Source organism: Nuphar pumila, chromosome 2 (genome assembly GCF_984573655.1).
Source record: "Nuphar pumila chromosome 2, dmNupPumi1.hap1.1, whole genome shotgun sequence".
NCBI classification, from domain to species: Eukaryota; Viridiplantae; Streptophyta; class Magnoliopsida; order Nymphaeales; family Nymphaeaceae; genus Nuphar; species Nuphar pumila.
In genome coordinates this window covers 68,672,478-68,691,986 of record NC_143250.1, presented here as the reverse complement: position 1 = coordinate 68,691,986, position 19,509 = coordinate 68,672,478, and the positions used below count along the sequence as shown (strand labels likewise).

General features: G+C 38.1%; 1 protein-coding gene and 1 long non-coding RNA gene across 3 annotated transcripts in view; both read right to left on the bottom strand.

Annotated features, from left to right (window-relative positions):
* Window positions 1–10,590, bottom strand: part of LOC149845681 (phosphatidate cytidylyltransferase 5, chloroplastic-like) — a 43,586-nt gene extending 32,996 nt beyond the window's left edge. For both annotated transcript variants that reach the window (XM_089995907.1, XM_089995906.1), the window contains exons 1-5: window positions 10,252–10,590; window positions 9,422–9,750; window positions 7,355–7,545; window positions 2,500–2,624; window positions 1,419–1,552 (exon numbers count right to left, since the gene is read on the bottom strand). In XM_089995907.1, coding sequence (XP_089852033.1) covers window positions 1,419–1,552; window positions 2,500–2,624; window positions 7,355–7,545; window positions 9,422–9,750; window positions 10,252–10,515 — 1,043 coding nt within the window. In that variant the 5' untranslated portion in view covers window positions 10,516–10,590. The remainder of the gene's footprint in view (window positions 1–1,418; window positions 1,553–2,499; window positions 2,625–7,354; window positions 7,546–9,421; window positions 9,751–10,251) is intronic.
* Window positions 10,591–15,805: 5,215 nt separating this feature from the next.
* Window positions 15,806–16,959, bottom strand: LOC149845680 (uncharacterized). The gene is made up of 2 exons (XR_016430467.1): window positions 16,820–16,959; window positions 15,806–15,997 (listed from the first exon to the last, which is right to left on the bottom strand). It is a non-coding gene; the product is annotated as an uncharacterized LOC149845680 (long non-coding RNA).
* Window positions 16,960–19,509: the final 2,550 nt, after the last annotated feature.

Here is a 19,509-nt window from a genome sequence, read left to right as displayed (position 1 = left end):
TTTGATGAGGCTAGGTTGATAATGATGCAATGAAAACATGGTAGTTCAAGCCTAGGCCTCTTTCTTGCAACTCAAACCCCCATACTCGCCCTGCCTATTTGGATAGCTTCGTACAAGATTTATGAATGCTCATCGCTTTTGTTCATCCTGTTTGGAATAACCTTGCAAACTACAAGCAAGGTAGTAGATTATAGCATCAATGGCTGATCCTTGCTTCATGAAGAAACGGGAGATAAGTAACAATATGATGCCTCTCAATGATGATTTTGCAACTATTAACAGAAGAACCAAGACTGGATTTTTCTTTTGGGATTCAGTCTCAAGGTCCATGAATCCCATACAATTTAAATCAAAGAATTATAGTGCCATCGACCAAATTGCTTGATTACGTCTAAGAGTCAATGACCAACCTTCCTTTTTTCCCCATTTAAGTTTATAGGATATCATACTTTCTTGTGCTTCAAAAGAAAAAATAGAAGAGCCATCTAGAAAAAAAGCAACAAACAATGACAGAAGATAACACTATAACAGGATTCGGGAAAAGGTTAGAGTGGACGGGCAACCTTCTTTTACCCTCTGGATGCATCAAAAACTTGTTTAGTAGTACAACACCACAACAGATAAAGAAAAACAGATACTGGTGTTTTCAACGGCTGATGTTAAAATGACATGCTTGTTTCAAAAGTTTCTTGTTTCATCTACATGGATTAAGATCATAAGACAAGAAAACAAAGGGAAAAAAGAGTCTGGAGCACATAAAGAAAAGATCCAACGAGGAAATATTTTTGAAAGAAAAGAAAGGAAGAATCAAATTAGGCAACATTTTGAAGAAACATGCTTATCGAGCATTACACAAAATCAATTTGAGAAGAGTAATGAGAAGGAGAAAGAGAAGAGAGTCTGCATTGTGGTAACAAAGACAATCCTCAGGCAACTTATGATTTCTTAACCAACATTGTTATGATAATACTGTCCAAGTGTCCATCTCTCACTATCATAAAACCATTACACACTTCATGGTACAGTGAGTTGCTTATGAAATCGGGCAAAACTAGTTTTAACATCTTATACAAGCCTTCTTTCTGAAGGAATCGGAATACTGTGATTTAAATAACTTGCAGAATAAAATACTCGCCTTAGAACATTTTGATTGGCAAATAAGATGCTTACAAGTAAAAGATACTCAATAGAAACCATACTAATTACTCATTCTCATATGAAATAAAAATATATAAAAATATCAATGCTTCACCCACTGAAAACTAATTGAAATGCTCAAATTATCCATAAACACCACAAGACACTTCTGAAGGAGACTTCCTGCATGATATTTCCATGAAAGAAATGAGTCATTTAGCCCCAAGAACTAGTGATGAATAGTTACGAATAAAACCCGATCATGGAAACTGAAAAGTTACCTTATCAACGAGGTTGGCCACAGAAGGATCTTTGACAGTAAGACCGTTGTCATTACACATCCAGTTAAGCCAGCGAAAGCTCCTTCCAATGTCTTTTTAGGGCTGATGTTTGTAAGTGGTATCCGGCCAATTGCCTGAAAAAAAAATACAAAAGCTCATAGCTTAATCATTCATAGACATTTATACAAACAAATCCACAGCACATGGGCATGCACGAATAACCGGTACTATAGCATACCATCAACTAGATTCTTAAGTTATATTTATATATTTGTTCTGTTATCTACATATAGGATTTAATTATTTAAGGGAAAGGATCACAGTGCCTTTTGCCTACAGCAAAAGCCAACATCATCTATCTCAGCTAATGAACAGAGGGTACAGAAAGAGGCTAAAACAACAGATTTTACATTTTTTATGCAAGAGTCTAAATATTTTATGGCATCAGAGATATTTGATACAGAACATTAAACCATCTAAGTGCATCTACAATCAAAATGACATTCAAGATATTCATAATTCAGACCAAGAACGCAACAAATTGCATTATAAAAAAAACCTACATGAGGAACTGTAATGGAATAGCCAAAAAAAAGTGCAGAAGCCTGCATATGAATTCAGAATTTTGGGCATGCTTTTTAGAGTTTGTTACTTAGAATCTCCAAAATAAGATCTTTTAGAATCTCCAAACTTAAGATCTTTTGGGGCTTCAAACAACAGCTCCCTTAAATTCCCACCTTCTTGAAAGCATTCACGTTTTAGTATGTTCACAAGATCATCATATTATAAATATAGTGAAATTTCTGCCTCATTTCATCCATGAGAGTATCTGGTACTCTCTAATTGTGGAAGATCATGTTGCCATAAAAGAGGTGGGTATTCGAAAGGGAAGGGTGGTCGCTTTTGGCATACAGGAAGCAATCTTGCTATTAAAAAGAATCAGCCCTGCCATTTTGAAATGACAGATGAGTCATATATTTGACACTAGCCACCACAGATAAGAGTTTGATACTCTACATAACATGGTAATATAGATATGCAGAGTATTCATTGACCACAATCCCTATAAGAAAAGTGATACCTTCCCAACTAGAAATGCAGAAGTGTCTGCTGCAATTATACTGCTGATAGAAATTAATGTTGCAACAAGGCCAACAGTCCAGTGGGCTTGACCCCCAAGAACGAATGGCCAACTAGCTCCAATTTCTGCCAATCAAAAACTGGTTAACAACCAAATTTTAGTAGATCACACAATGAGTAAAGGACCAAATTTGGCAGGCATAATACAAACCATGAAGTGCAATATGGAAAACATTTCAAGCAATAGACATAATGTAGGGGGGGAAATGCATGAATGAATCACATACATATGTCCACGCATTAGATTTGTTTGCTATCTCCATTAGTTTCACACAAATTTACAAGAAATTTTTTACTCAATGCCCTTTACTGACATTTTAAAACATCTATCTGTTTGCAGCAAACTGTAACATGTATGTCAAGCAACTTTCCGCATATTACCACCCAAAATATAAGACTTTGAAAAGAAACAAGCCTGAGAATTTCAGGAAAAATACTATAACAAACTGGTACATTTTCATTGGAAAATAGAAATTTTGGACTAACTGATTTGAAAGAAGCCTACCTCAAAGCATGAGACACACACCTTAACGCATTTATGGAGGCGCAACTTAAAGGAGCCTAACACCTATCACAAATTCAGGGGCACCTTATAAAGGCATGTGCTTAACTCAAGGCAATACCCATTAACAGATTTGCTATTTTTTATTTTTTATTTTTCATTTGGGGATTCATTGGTTCCTCTATTTGTCAGTTTGCCTCCAAAATCAAAGGTAAGGTTATTAAAGCTTGAGTTTCAGGTTTTGCGAACCCCCAGTAGATTAAGACAGTAGTTCAGGGAGGAAAACTCTGCCTTCCTCAAATTTTGATAGTTTTCATCACCCATTTGTCTATTAGCTTCATCATCTTCATTAGTTATTGTCCTGTATGCGAGAAGTTAAATAAATGCCAAGAGAATTCAAATATTTTATGTACATTACATACCCCTTTGGAGAATATTACATGACATTAAATCCTTCCTGTTATACATTGTTACATATTCACTTTCATAATGATGCAGAGCAGGAACGGGCCGGACCTCTACCAAACTACCCAGGAGTGGCACGGGCTCCCGACACCAATGGGATAGACGATCGGACCCAGGTAATGGATCCGATCTCGAGCATAGCACCACAACTCAGGGACGTCCCTCTGCGTACCTATTCCAGGCGAGCAAAGGTCTGAAACTAAGTCACAGGGACTCGGCAAAGCAGGTGCCGCACCCGCGTCAACGCGACGCGATGCGGGTGCAGCACCGAGTGCGGTCAACACGACTCTGGGTGCGGTCAACACAACCAAGGTCATTTAGGTCCAATTTTTAGACTTTTTTTTTGCCCGATGAAAAGCGAGTGAGAGAAGGAGGATTAGGGCAAAATCCTTGTGAAGCCCGATGCCGATGCCGACGATCTCCGACTCCTTCCGGCCGCTCTTCCTCAGTTCTCAGGTATGTCTCCTTCTGACTTGCTCTCTCTCTCACTCTCACGGTCTCTCTTCTCTCCGTCACTCTCACTGTCTCTCTCATAGTCTCTCTTCTCTCCGTCACTCTCACTGTCTCTCGCACTCACTCTCGCTCTTCGTCACTATCACTGTCTCTCTTCTCTCTGATTGTATTATATGTGGGTCATTAGCATCTACGGTTTTTAACTTTTTATTTATAGGCTTTTTGGACATTTCAAAATTTTTTCAATAATATTATTTGGGGGTTTTGGGCATTCCGAAATTTTTTCAATAATGTTACTTGGAGGGTTTGGGCATTCCGAAATTTTTCGATGAATTGATGATGCTATAGAGGTATATAGTTAATGAAATTTGTATTTATTTTTTGGGGATCTTTGACGATTTGATTTTGGGGCTTTTGATTCTATGCTAAAATGGGTTTTGTGGAGCTTCTTGATTTTTTATTTCGTTTACAATCTATTTTATTAGTTGCTTATGCTTGATGACTTAAGGTCAAATGTTACTTTCATCTTTTTTGAAAAGTCGTTCTATCAACCATTGCTTAAAATGTGTTGCTATGTTATGAGCATGTAATGGGTTTAATTTATTTGTTTTGGGATTGATTCATTATCTAAGTTCAGTTCATAGGATTATAAGATCTACCAAGTTACAGAAGTTATTGATTTGTTAATATTTTAAGGTGCAGTTGCTCACTTTCCTGTTTCAAGAAACACAAGGTATTCTCTTCATTCAAGTTCTTTTGCTGGTTGCTCTTCGTACAGGTGTATGCTTATATGTGTTTGTACTCTATTTTAGTTTCTGTTGCATGGTCATAATTCTGCTGCAGTTCGTTTCATAACTCATTTAATCACATGTTGCGGAAGGTTTAATGTTAGAAATATGAAGTTACATTGAATCACTCAAGCATGTATATGTTCATATAACCTGGTTAATGTACCCTGTTTCGACCAGTCCAAGACATATAGTTGACTAAGAAAATGGTCTATCTGACTATGCCATGACTATGTCAACCTTGAAACTGTCAAGGTTTCTCTTTATATATATATATATATATATATATATATATATATATATATATATATATATATATATATATATAGTGTTACCCAAGTCACACGGACTCGGCTAGGGAGGTGCCGCACCCGAGTCGACACGCCCCGACACGGGTGCGGCTTCGGACTCGGCCTGGACTCGGTCAACGCCCAGTCGGACTCGATCAACGAGTCGAGGCCGTCCACATTTTGGACTCGGTCAACTTTGACCGAGTCCAAAAATGTCTATTTGTCCCTAAAAAAATGATTTTTTTATATTTTTTATTTAAAAAAATATAAAAAGAGTCACAGTGCACAGTCACAATCACAGTGCACAGTGGACTGTGCTGCAGTCACAGACTGTGACTGTGCACAGTCACAGATTGTGACTGTGCACAACACAGACACAGTCACGGACTGTGTTGTGTCTGTGCACTTTTTAAAATAATAATATATATATATATATATATATATATATAGATATAGATATAGATATAGATATATATATATATATATAGCCGAGTCCCCGTGTCCAAAAATTTTAAAATTGCGCCGCACCCGTGTCGCACCCGCACCCGCACCCGCACCCATGTAACATAGAGTGATACTGTTAACTGTTAAAACTTCAAAATTATATATATATATATATATATATATATATATATATATATATATATATATATATATATATATTTTACATTTTTGCCCATGCCGCACCCGCACCCATGTGACATAGGTCTGAAACATGCAAGCCAACAACGACCAAGCACATCAGTCAGTGGGCGTCTATTTCTTCTCGGGTCCAGTACTGGACCCGAGATCCAGATCCATGGTGCAGCCTACAAATACCCGGCCTTAGGGTTAAGTAGGGGGGAAGATTGATTATTCTTTTGGGAGTTGTTTTTTTTCTTTCTGTCAACATTTGTTTCTTGCTGCAGCCGTTACTTCCTTTTCTCAATTTTTTTCTTCATTGTATTTCCTTTTAATAAATGAATCAACGTAGACTGATTGGTAGAGTGCCTTCATCTGATTTTCTGTTCCGTCATTATCTACCTCTGCCTGTTGGGCGTGCCTTGTGAGAGTGCACCTGACGACAACACCCAAAGTGTAACGAGTTTACCGACCTCCGCTGCATCAAAGGGGTATCATAGCACATCCCCTTCTCCTGGGTCAGCGACATGACGCAGGAAGCAAGGGACGATCCTGTGAGCGGAAAAGAACGAGAGGGATCGGAGATAGGCAACGAGGATCCCATGATGTGCATGATTGATATGATGACGAAGATCCAAGAGAATATGTTGTGCATAAGCAGGGATATGGCGGGGATGTCAAAACGGTTGGACGGAATAGAAGGCCGGATCATGGCCCTCGAATCATCGGTGGAGGTGCACTCAACGACCATGATTGGGCGATGACGCCGCTGGTCTCACAGGTGCAATGGCGATCGAACCAGGCCAACCGAACTCCCACCTACTTGTTGTGCAACCGGATTGCCGCGGGGCGAGCCTGCACAGGGATGCCGGTCGTGCGACCCTCCAGCAGACGGTACCATTTCTGAACTGTCTCGATAGCCGCAATGAATCAGGCTTGTAGCGCTTACTGGCCGGAACAGGGGGTTGTCGAGGGGTCTCCCATCATCGATCCGAGTGCGCAGTCTTGGCCTCAAGCCGCGGTAAAGGTTTTGCAGGCCAGAAATGGCATGCGGGACCCAAACCTGACGCTGGGTCGAGCTGCAGGCACTGCTTTGGTGGTGGGAGACGTGGCTGATTTTCCACCCTCCCTGGAACCCGCTCGTGGAGGCTCGATCGCAGTCTGTCAGCGAGCCGAGGGAGGTGGCCCCATATGGACCGGTCCGAACCCGACAGGGTCCGGCCTGGAGCAAGTTGTAGCAGGGCCCAGACCCGAGTCTCGGGGACCGCCCTTTGGGTCCCAGGGAGCGGGTCCGAGCCTTGAACCTCATCACCGAGCCTACCCAGTTGGGACCAGTTTGCGGTTTATCCCGAATCTGACCCAACCCAATATTTTTGACCCTAATGGTGTGTCACATCTACATGGTCAAAGAATCAGTTTAGTGATGTTTTCGGTGAAAAAAAAAAAGAGATTAACTGGAATTCTTTAGGGAAAGGACAATCCAATCACATACATTATATGATATGTGCATCCATCATCCATTAATGCATGTCCTTTAACAACAAAATGTATTGAATGAAATGATGCCAACATGAAACAGAAACAAGTATACTAGAGGATATCTTAAAATAAGACGAACATTTATTATTTCAATGATCTTGCACTAAATTTAACTAGCAAGGAAGCAAAAAAACGTACTAGTGTTTAAGGCAGGAGCTGCCAGACCACATCGAAGCTTGACCCAGAAGCAAGGAAGGTAACCACAGTAAAACAACCCAAAAATTGCACTACTCAGCTGCGCAAAGCGAGGATTACCTCGCTGCAAAATCAATGTCATTGCTACAATGAAGGCAGACGATGTCACAGAAATGTCCATGTGACCAAAATGCCTAGTCATTTAGGAAAAAATATGTCAGCAGAAAAATTCATAATATACAAAAAGCAATATATGTCCATGTATGAAAGCGTGCATACACATGCATATTCATGGCCATTTGATTCTCACAATCTAATTATGCAGTAAGAGCCTGGCATGTATGTGCATAGAGAAGGATTTGGATACAATATTATACAGCTAGGACTTGGGTCAGGAATCTCGATGTATCCTACTCGTTAATGGTTTCCAATTAATAAATAAAGTCAATGTACAAAATGCACCTTGAGATATTAAGACAACTAAGCCAGGAAATCGCATGCCCATTAATGCTTATTTACTAATCAACAAAAGTTCATATATAGTATATGCTGTTAGTTATTATACAACTGAGTTCATACCTTAGTTACTAAAACATCATCTTTCATGCACAGAACGGATCTAGACATAGCTTAGGTTTGACAAGGTCACATACTAGAACTGACAAATATCAGTTAAGAAACAAACCAGGTGCTGCACGAGACAATGTCCTTTGACAAACATATCCTTTCTGACTTGTTGAAATGCATAGTCTTGACAAGAACTATCACTCAGAACCTAAAATATCAGCACATAAGTGAACAATCTTAGAAGAAAAAAACCACATCAACCATGCAAAAAGTTGACTTAGACTCAAGCCCACCAATCTAAATTCATGAAATCACGTCCACGGTCCTATATAGTAGTAAGTCAGAGAGATTAGTTCAAGCTGAGTTCACCATGTACAAATGTCTGTCCACGGTCCTATATAGTAGTAAGTCAGAGAGATTAGTTCAAGCTGAGTTCACCATGTACAAATGTCTCTCTGACATAAACAAGAGGACCAAATTCCTGGATAGATACAAGTCAAACCATTCACTTGGAAGGTTAATTGGAGTTCAGCCACTTGATGTGGACCACCAGTTTGTATTGTCGCATACCAAATTTGCATGAGCTTTGAACTCATTTGGGTTGCAGTTCAGCCTTAGTTCCATAATCTCTCTCTCTCTCTCTCTCTCTCTCTCTCTCTCTCTCTCTCTCTCTCTCTCTCTCTCTCTATATATATATATATATATATATATATATATATATATATATATATATATATATATATATATATATATATATGCATGCATGCATACACAAACACATGCATAAATAGGGTGCAGCCGGAGCACTTACTCCATGTTTTTGGCTGTTAGATTATTCAGGTCCAACAGTTTCGAACAATGTTGAAACTGGCTGATAAAAGGAGGAATAAGGTGGTGTGTTTTTAGGATTCCTTTTGTTTTTCAGTTTTTGTATAGATTAAAGAAAACCAAAACAGTTACCATGTTAAATCAACTAATAGCACAAAGAAAATTTAAAAAAAAAAATCTATATTTCAGGTTGTTCTCAAAGCAGCTTTCTAAATTTCAAGGTAATTCCAAAAGTGGTACCATTTACCAAGATTTTGAAAAACTTTATTATTCAATAACCATTGGATCTAAATAAACCCAGCAGTCCAAAATACAATAATAGGATAGACCTTTTATATAGGTCTCCCTCCCATTTTGCGGTCACAGGAGAAAAAGGAAAGGCATGGAGAGAACCACCATACATGCATGTATGTATGTATGTATGTGTATGTGTGTGTGTGTGTGCGTGTCTGTATGTATCTGTATCTTCGATGGCATCCAAGTTACATATAAGGTTGTTAAATGGGAAAACCGACATGATACTATTAAATGTCTACTCAACAAAATTACTCGATTGCTTGAAAACAAACATGCAAATAACCTAGAGAAGGAAAAAGAAGAGATGTATCACGAATATCACATTGGTTTTCAATCACTACAGAAGTCAATTGATAACCTCATTGCAAGCCAACTTACAGTGTCATTAAGGGCATGACAGCACATATAACAGAACAAACTCTTGAAACATATCTCGGAGGCGGTGTCATCCCAGCAGCTATACCACGACTTCGAACCAGCTCAAAGTACTCCCGCGCACCGGCAAATACAGCCGCAGCAACCATCACCGTGAAGAACCACCCCCCAGCCAACACTATACCACCAACACCAATACCGATTCCAAGTCCAAATACAATGCGCTTCTTCAATTGGCTTCCTTGATGATTTTGCAGTTGGTTAGCCACAGATCTATCTTCCCTCTCTTCCGAAATCTCCATTGTTTCAGACTGACCCTCAATATTGATGTTCTACTTGAGAAACGTAAAAACTACATCATAAATTTAGATCCTACATTTATAACTAGCGTTGAACAGGTTGAAGCTTAATCTATCTCAAAGATGCAACCAAGAATTTCCAAATAACTAGCGATTATTTATCTCAAAACACCATTAAACAACTGTACACACAACAGTTTAAACAGATAGAAGAATACAAATCGAGAAAATTCAAGAAAACAAAAGAATGTAATCATTTTGTGAATGGCATATTACGATGCTTCTTGGATTGAATTAAACATATCCGATCGAGATATCTCCTTCATAAATTATTCACAGCAACTAATCCAAAAAAAAAAAAACTCTACCCATACTTTGAATTGTATATTACGTTTCTTCTTTGGATTGAGTTAAACATATCCGATAGAGATTTCCCCATCCTCCATGCATTGTTCAGACAAAAAGCCAGAAATGAAAAAGGATGCCACGGCCTAATTTTCAGACCCAAAAAACAAGCAATAAATCGAAGAGTACCTGCTTCTCCTCTTCCTCCGGCTTCGCGCCAGCGGAGACGTCGGCGAAAAGCCGGCAAACGCCTGGCGAGACCGACGGTCTCCGTAACGAAAATTCGCCGGCGAAATTGGACGATCCAGACAGAAACACCAATCGGAATTCCGGCTTCTCTGGCCGCGGAAAGACCGTGGGTTTGGAGAGGGGGCCAGGGTGGCGGAAGGAGAGGGAGGAGAGGAGGAGGGGATGGACGGCCCTGAACTGACCAGAGTCGAGATGAACGGCCATGACTGAAGAAGCTTTTAGAATCAGAGTGATTGCAGCAAGGAGAGGGTGAGCATCGTCGTCGTCTTCTCTCCGAGTCCGACATGTTATTTCCGGATATAGATCCTTTAAGTAAAATCCGAATGTGCATTTGGATCGGATCGGATCAGTATTTTAAGTTGGATCTAGAATCGATTCAAATCATAATCAGACCCAAATTGCATTTTTTACATGTAAATGACTTGTTTTTGCTCTATTTTTCTGTATCCAATAATATCACATGCATTTCGGATTCGGATCCAACCTTACCTCCTCGGATCTGATTAGGATCCGGATCTGGACTCGGATCTACTGTTTAAATCTCATATTATGATTTGGATCTGATAAGTTCCTGACCGAATCCAACCCATTTTCTCCAACTCACCCGCCTTTGCGAAGGACCAGAATCCAGATGTAACGGGTCGGAGTTACGAACCATATCGGATTCTTGTTGCCTGATCTGGATGGTATATATGCAACCCGTGTCAGTAGGACCCGGTATCAGCATCAGGAAACCCGATCCGTTTTGCTTTCTCATTTGAAAAGTTATATATTTTACTTAATTTCAGCGGATCCGGTACCATATGGCCGCATACCATAACCTGATCTTGAAGTATAGCTTGAGGTATCTGGTGTCTGGAATCAGTGGGCACTATTCAAAATTCAGATCCAGTGCAAGAACAAGGTTGACCCGATCCGTTTGCAACCCTAGAAGGAGTCAGATATGTGAGGGTCATACTTGGCTCGATACTGTGTCCAACACTCAAACTTGGACCATGATCCAGTACGTATCTCGTTCTGGAGTCCCAGATCCGTTTATGTTTGTGAGTCCCTGTGGCCTTGGATCTGCTGAAAATGGGGGAAATCTGTTTATTTTCATGTGGTAATGAAAAAACGGGTCAGGCTAAGCGCGATTGTGACCTGAATCAGGACAATTTGCTTAGCCAAATCCAACTTGGATTTGGATATATACTGTATAGATCTGATGGTATGGATTTGGATATCTGCATATTTGAAACCTTGAAAATTTATAAAGATTTTGGACCATTGATTTTTTTAATCTTATAAAAAACTCACCCATGTGTTGGAATAAAACATTTCAAGAGCTGATCCTTATAAAATCAGGTACATAGATAACATCTGTACCGTTAGAATTTAAAAATAAAACAAAAAAACCCTGAAAAAATCATCAAAACCGGGCCGAGCTTGGTAGGCAGCCCGGGCCCATGCCTACCCCTCTCAACTAACCGGATTCAAATCATGCATCAGGTTTGGGGAGCTTTTGTTTAAATAATGCAATGGATTTGAAAACTATGTCGGGACCTGACTCTTTATGTACTGAAACCTGAAATCTGCAAGTGGACCTACCAAAACTACGAAATTAGATTATATGATCGGACTTTTCATACGTCAGGAATCAGGTTTGGATACATTTTTCCTGTCGCCTTTGTATTTGGATCAGTTTGAATCCATCCTCTTTGCAAATTTTACATGTAAAATCCTCTCTTTCAACCATCTCTTCACCAGACCCAACCCTACCATATAAAATTCGGATTTTAATTCAACTTTATTGCTTCAGATCAAATTCAATCTCGGATCGAACCTGGTGCTTAAAATTTTGAATTCGGATTTGGATCTGTCATGATGTGGATTGGTATATCAGAAAATAAAGTAATGCATTAAATGCTTAAACTGGTATTCACATGTAGGGGTCGGCATCGGCCCAGCCCGGCTTGGCTCAGGCCCATTTGGAGCTCGGTCCATCAGGTTTTGAGCATGACCCGGCCCAAAAATGGCACAGCCCATTTATTAACGGGTTGGGTTTTGGCCCATTTCTTAACGGTTTGGGTTTGAAACACAAGCTATGGCCTGAGCCATTTGGCCCATTATTTTGCATTTACAAGGCCCATTAACAATGGGGAAACAATCCACCAAGTACTCAGCCCAGTCGTACTCAGCCCAGTCACTGGCTGCCCCGTCCTATCCCTTGCCCCCTCCTTTAAAAGGAGGGCCCACACGTTCCTCACAAAGTAGGATCAACCCACTTCACAATGATGGTAGCACGTTAAAAAATTAAATGTGAAAAGTGTGCTATCAAAATCATACGTAGTTTTAACACTGAAAAGGCTCACAGATCCATTAAATAGGCCTGAGTAGTAATTAGGAAAGTACTGGGACCCAAAGCACAGCATGTGTCCCTCACGTTGCATCCCGTGCACCCGTAGATACGAATACGAATCCATAAAAGGCAGACAACAAGAAAACACTGGGTGATAGAATGGACATTCAGGATCCAATTGATTCCATAGATAATATTTTGGTTTTGAACTTTACTTTTACATTTTATTTTTATTTTTATTTCTTTTTTTGTATTTGGATCTTATTTAAGAATCACCTAGAATTAAGGTTTACTGATTGCTCATAAATAGTTGGTGTGAGGGATTTTGTACTTAGTTGATTGATTGAGGCTTGGTATTTTTTTTTTAAATCTTTTTTTTAAAGGTTTTTTTTTATGTACGAGCGAATTGCCTATTTTCCATCATTTTTTTTTTGCTTTAGGTAGCTTAGCTTCTCAAATGTGAGGTTACACCAGAAAATGAATCGTATTAGTAGGGCCAAACAAACACAAAAAACGAATAAGCCAAAACCAACCTAGCGGCGACTCTTACATGAGAATCAAAATCACAAAGGGGCCTCCTAACACTTCAAAGATGAGGGTCAATAGTGGTGACTCTTTAATGACAACAATAAAAGTCACCGCTATTGCTCAAGCAATAACATGTTTTTTGTCACTGCTACTTGTTAACGTCTCACATAAATTTTGCATCGTTATTACTTTATTACGGCCATGAATCTTGTCGTTATTGCTTATCAATAATGGTGAGATCATCATGAATTTCTTGCCCCTACACACATGTTGTCGTTAAAGAAACATTTATAAGAGCGATATTATCTTGTCGTTAAATATTGTCATTAAAATACTTTAATGATACTGATAATCTCGTCGTTAAAGATCAATAACGATAACATTTATATATTGTTGTGATAGGGTTTACTCTATAACAACGACATGCTCATGTCGTCATTATATGATATACTTATAAAATGAAATCTCACGTGATCTTTCCTTCATATGTTGGTAGAATCCTATGAGATTGTTTTCATAAGAACACATTTGAATTGTGTTTCGCCTTTCAAAAAAATATATATTTGAATTGTGTTTATTTATCATCAAAATTCACCTTTTGACCCAAAAAAACATGACAAACTCATTTTGGGAGCAAAATAATAATATGAGATAATGTCAAATAGATAACCACCAACACCAACAAGGACTGCACCTGGTCATCAAACTTGACTTTTTTGAGAAACTACAAGTAAAAAATCACCTCAGGCCCAAATCCATTGGCCCGTGAACTTCCAAAAGAAAGAATTAAGCTCGTCAACTGAAATTTGATTTGTGGTAATTAAACAACTCCAGAAATTTCTGAAATACAAATTTGAAACCGTCAGATTAGTATAGCAGATAAAGTGAAATCTAAGAAACTGCAATCATTAAAAAAAAAACTGAAAGAAAGATAGCACAATGAGATTAAGAGCAAGCATAGTGACAAACTTTAAAAAATGGCAAGATCTCGTTTTTCAAAAACTCGTGAGAAATTGATTTTTTTTTATAAATCTCGTATTTTTAGGCAAAATCTCGGCAATAAAAAAATTAATTTTAAAAATATAAAAATTATTTTTTTATAAGAAAGTATTAATAATTAAAAAAAAATAAAAACATATGTTTTTTTCACGATAAATAGCCGTTTAAAACGTAAATAGCATGTTTAAATTGATTTATTTATGTTTTTTCATAAATCTCATGATATTTTAAAAATCTCACAAGAAATTACCGTTTTAAACGTTCAAGCAATTTCTCGCGGTATTGGTCAATATGGTGGCATGCACCTTACACCATCATAACGTGATAAATTAGAAGAGGTTGGTAATCCAAGATCAAATGAAGGCATAGATACATGCGACTTGTTCAAACATGTTACAAATTACAGTGCTTGAATTTCTAAAAGTTAGATAATCAACGAAGAAACCTTGTCTAATATGTAGAAGGATATTTTTCACAAGCAATGGATGCAACCATGATAATATTGCAGCTCCAAGCTCTTATAAGTGAGAACTAGCACATTGAACTGAGGATACAACATCTAAATCCACACCCTCGCCAAATGTCTCACGAATCACACCAAGTCTTAATCCCTTCAATGATTTAGATTCCAAGTATTATGTAGAAGGAAGCTCAGATACATGATAGGGGACATCAAATAGACACGTTAAAAAAAATTTGTTGCAAAAATACCCATACATGCAATCACTTTTAAAATAAAAAAGATGGGAATAATTTAAGAAATGACGTGCACCCCCTTATAAATAGGGTGTCATTTCTAAATTCTTACAATGGTGAGATAATTTCTTTGTCCATTGATGGCTCTCTTTCTACCTTTATAAGTAGTATACAATAGGTTGGGTGCTTTTGATCAGTAATCCACCATTTTTAAATCGACCTCCAGAATTCATCCTTTAAATATTGGTAGGCTTGCAACCAAGGGCTGAGTGCAGTGCACTCCAAAGGGAGAAAATTTATCAAAATGACTGTTTGCATTTTGGATGAATGCCATGTAGCTTATAACCGTTTCGTTGACTTTTTAACTCTTCAAAATACAAAACTAACGGCCACGATGTTAGCATGAGCAAAAAAGCTCATGTTCATCATGACCTGATCTGCTTCCGGTTCTACCATACTAATTATCCAAGTTCATACAAGTTTCACTACAACAGAGCAGTAGATTAGCGACGACCACCTTTCGTCGCTAATCCGTCGCTAATCCGTCGCTAACCATGTTAGCGACGGATTAGCGACAACGCGGCGACAGTATGCTTACGTCGCGAATATTTCGACGCTAACTGGCGACGGAATTATTCCGTCGCCAAGTCCGTCGCTAATTGCGACGGAATAACGAGCGCTATATTCCGTCGCCAATCCGCCGGTACTAAACGGCGACCACGGCGTGGCGACGGATTTAATTCCGTCGCTAAGCCGTCGCTAGATTAATATGAATAGCGACGGAATCATCCGTCGCAAAAACGAAAAAAAATCAAAAAAAAATTATTTAAAAATTAATTACGGAGAACTGTACAATTTATATTTCCTGTACAATTTATATTTCCTGTAAATAAAAAACAAACCACACAAAAAAATTCATATAACAAGTATCTATAATAATTAATCGTTCCACCTTAAAACTAAGAAGTTTAATTATTTACAATTCAACAATTACAATTAGGAAAAATAAAAAAAATAGAACTTCTTCAACACAGTCCTCTAATCATCGCCAAGATTTTGTGCGTCTTCTTGTTCATTGTCTTTATCTGTCCCTTCAGCTCCACTACCCTGATTATCGCTAGCAGCCTACACAAGAAAAGAACAGTCAGTATTGATAAACAAAATATAATGAAATAAATTACACACTATATGTGATTCTATCATGTGCTCATGTGTGATCTAAGGCAATAAAAAAACTCTATATGTGATTCTATCATGCTCATATGTGTGCTAAGGCAGTCAAAAAATTGAATATGTGATTATAGCATGTTCATATGTGTTCTAAGGCATATAAAAAAACTCTATATGTGATTCTACCATGCTCAGATGTGCTTTAAGGCAAGCAAAAAACTATATATGTGATTCGATCATGCTCGTATGTGTGCTAAGGCAGTAAAAAAATTGAATATGTGAATATAGCATGCTCATATGTGCTCTAAGGCAGGCAAAGCCAAAAATTTTATATGTGATTCTATCATAAATGATATATAACATGTTCATATGTGTTCTAAGGCAGTTAAAAAACTCTATATGTTATTATAGCATGTTCATATGTGTGCTAAGGCAGTCAAAAAACAGAATATGTGATTATAATATGCTCATATGTGTTCTTAGGCAGTAAAAAAACTGAATATGTGATTATAGCATGCTTATGTGTTCTAATGCAATCAAAAAAACTTTATATGTGATTCTATCATGCTCATATGTGCTCTAAGACAGACAAAAAGTTAAATATATATATATGTGATTCTATCATGCTCATATGTGTGCTAAGGCAGTAAAAAAATTGAATATGTGATTATAGCATGTTCATATGTGTTCTAAGGCATCTAGAAAAACTCTATATGTGATTCTACCATGCTCAGATGTGCTTTAAGATAGTCAAAAAAACTATATATGTGATTATACCTGAGAGGGACCTGGAATCGAAGATCCCCTATCCTGAACAGCGGCCTTGATCTCATTTCGGAGAAAGGGGGCGACGGTGTATTGGAAGTAGTTATTCAGTGATTCATTAATGATCTCGCGTACATCATCACCGGAAAGAATAGTCGGTTGCTTGGAGCTTATGTCGGCGCAAGAAGTTGGTGAGCCGTAACTGGAAGAACCAATAACTGGTGAAGTGTTCATATTACTCCCAAACCCGAACACGCGACCTTTTTGGGGTTCACCTGCTGCAGTCACCCATGCTGTAGGATCAAATGATGGATGCTGAGTAGCGTCTTCACCATATCGCTCTACCATTTGTTGCTCATATGCCTCCTACAAAATAATGTTTAAAGTATTCATTAATAATTAATGATAACATTATGATGACTTGCATATATATTGCAATGATTATTAATAGAATTAATACATACCGTTGTCGTTCTCGCCTTCTCTGATACGAAGACTCCCGTGGTCTTCCGTTTATGTGTTTCTACAAACACATCCTTATATGGTACACTGCCTCCTTTTTCTGCTTCCTGCGAAGTTAAATGACAAAAGATTTAGTACACAAATTTGCAACTATACTTATAAAATTAATATTATATATTGATGAGTTACCATTTTCTTTAGGTGGCTCCCAAATGTCTTAGATCCACCTGTGTGTAGATGGGCTTCGGGCATCTTCGATCGATTTTGTGAAGCCTTCGCAGAGCGATTTTTAAATGCATCTCCCGCCCACATATCACACATTTCATCCCAGTAATCTCTCCTGATAGTAATAGGACCATGGCCCTTCCACAGTAATGGATCATCTACTACGCCAGATGCTTTTTTTGCTGCAGTCTTCATAGTGTGCAGCATGTCTGCAAATCGATTGGCAGCCACCTTCTGCCACACCTTCCTTGCATCATTTTCTTCCACCGTAGTTGCAAAGCGATTCGAAGCCTACAAATATTTTCAGAAAGTTAGTAGACATTGCTTAAATAAATTAAATATGAAACACATTAACTATGAGGAACAACTGTATACCATGAATGAGGACCACAATCTGTCTAATACCTCCTTTGGGTACTCTTTCCATTGAGCAACTGGTCCTGGTAGATGTTGAAGAAGTGAATTCCTAATCTCCCGTACTACTTCTTGTGGCTCAAACCTCGTGCTGCACATGAATTGTTACACAGTAAATATCAATATAAAATATTTAAAAGATATGCAATAATTGAAAACAAAATACTTACGGTCGATTATCGATATACACTATTCGAATGAGTCTTCTTGTGCCAGCCTGTGAAGACCCTGTTTCCTGTGTTGGCTGTTGACTTGTGCGATCAACTGGTGTAGGTGGGTCGTATACAGGCGCAACATCATCTGTAAAAAAATACACACCAAGTTCTCAGAATGTGCATTTGAACTAATCAAGCATCTAATTAGTTATATGATATACCTATCACAGGAGCCCGTGAAGATGAAGGTTGAGCCTGGCTACTACTGGATGAGCGACCACTATAACCTCCACGAACCATATTCTAACAAATAACATATGTCATACAATACATTCAAATAATTCACATCAAGTATTACAATGCATTCAAGTCATTCACATCAAGCATTGCAATGCATTCAAATAATTCAAATCATTGACATCAAGTATTGCACTAATTCAAATCATTCGTTAATTGCATAAATTATAATACATTCAGATAAATTACAATGCATTCAAATCATTCGTATCAAGTATTACAATACATTGAAATAAAATTTTTAATCATTCACACCAAGTATTGCAATACAACTCACATCAAGTATTACAATGCATTTAAATAGAGGTTTGTAGTATAAGATTTTTTTCACTAGCTTGAGAATTCTTCCTCGTCACTAGTTTGACTTTCTTCTTCTTCTTCTTCTTCTTCTTCTTCTTCTTCTTCTTCTTCTTCTTCTTCTTCATTGTTTGCCCATCCACTTGGTACATCATTTGGATCACATTCCTCTATGAATGTTTCATCAGCCAATGGAGATATGACATGCATATCATGCGCAACATCGTGACCATAAGCGAAGTCACAAACATCATCTGATTGATAGTAATCACTGTCTTCAGCTAACTCATCTTCTTGTAACTGATCATACTCGGGGTATAGTTTGGATTTCACCTTGCAAACTGCCCACCATTCATTTCTATCTGACTTTTTTATACTCGGATATGAAGTATAATAAACTTGTTGAGCTTGCGAGGCTAATATGAATGGTTCATATGTTCCAAACCTGGATTTATGATTCACCTCCACAATGCCTGAAGCTTTGTCGAGTCTTGTTGCAGTTGGATCAAACCAATGACACTTGAATACCGTAACCCTGTTATTCATGCCTAAGTAAGTCAACTCCATTATTTCCTCTATAACACCGTAGTAATCATGTTCATTTTCACCGTAGCTGCTACCCTTGACACACACGCCACTATTTATCGTTGATTTGTTTATACCGTAGTCTTTTGTATGGAATCGATAACCATTTACGATATACCCGTTGTAGCATTGCACAACTTTGGTCGGACCATTTTCTAAATCACATATTCCTTGATCTTTAACATCACCATGGCGAACCTACGCACAGACATAAACAATTATTGTGATCACGATCAATTAAGTAACTTAGTGTTGTTTATAAGTACA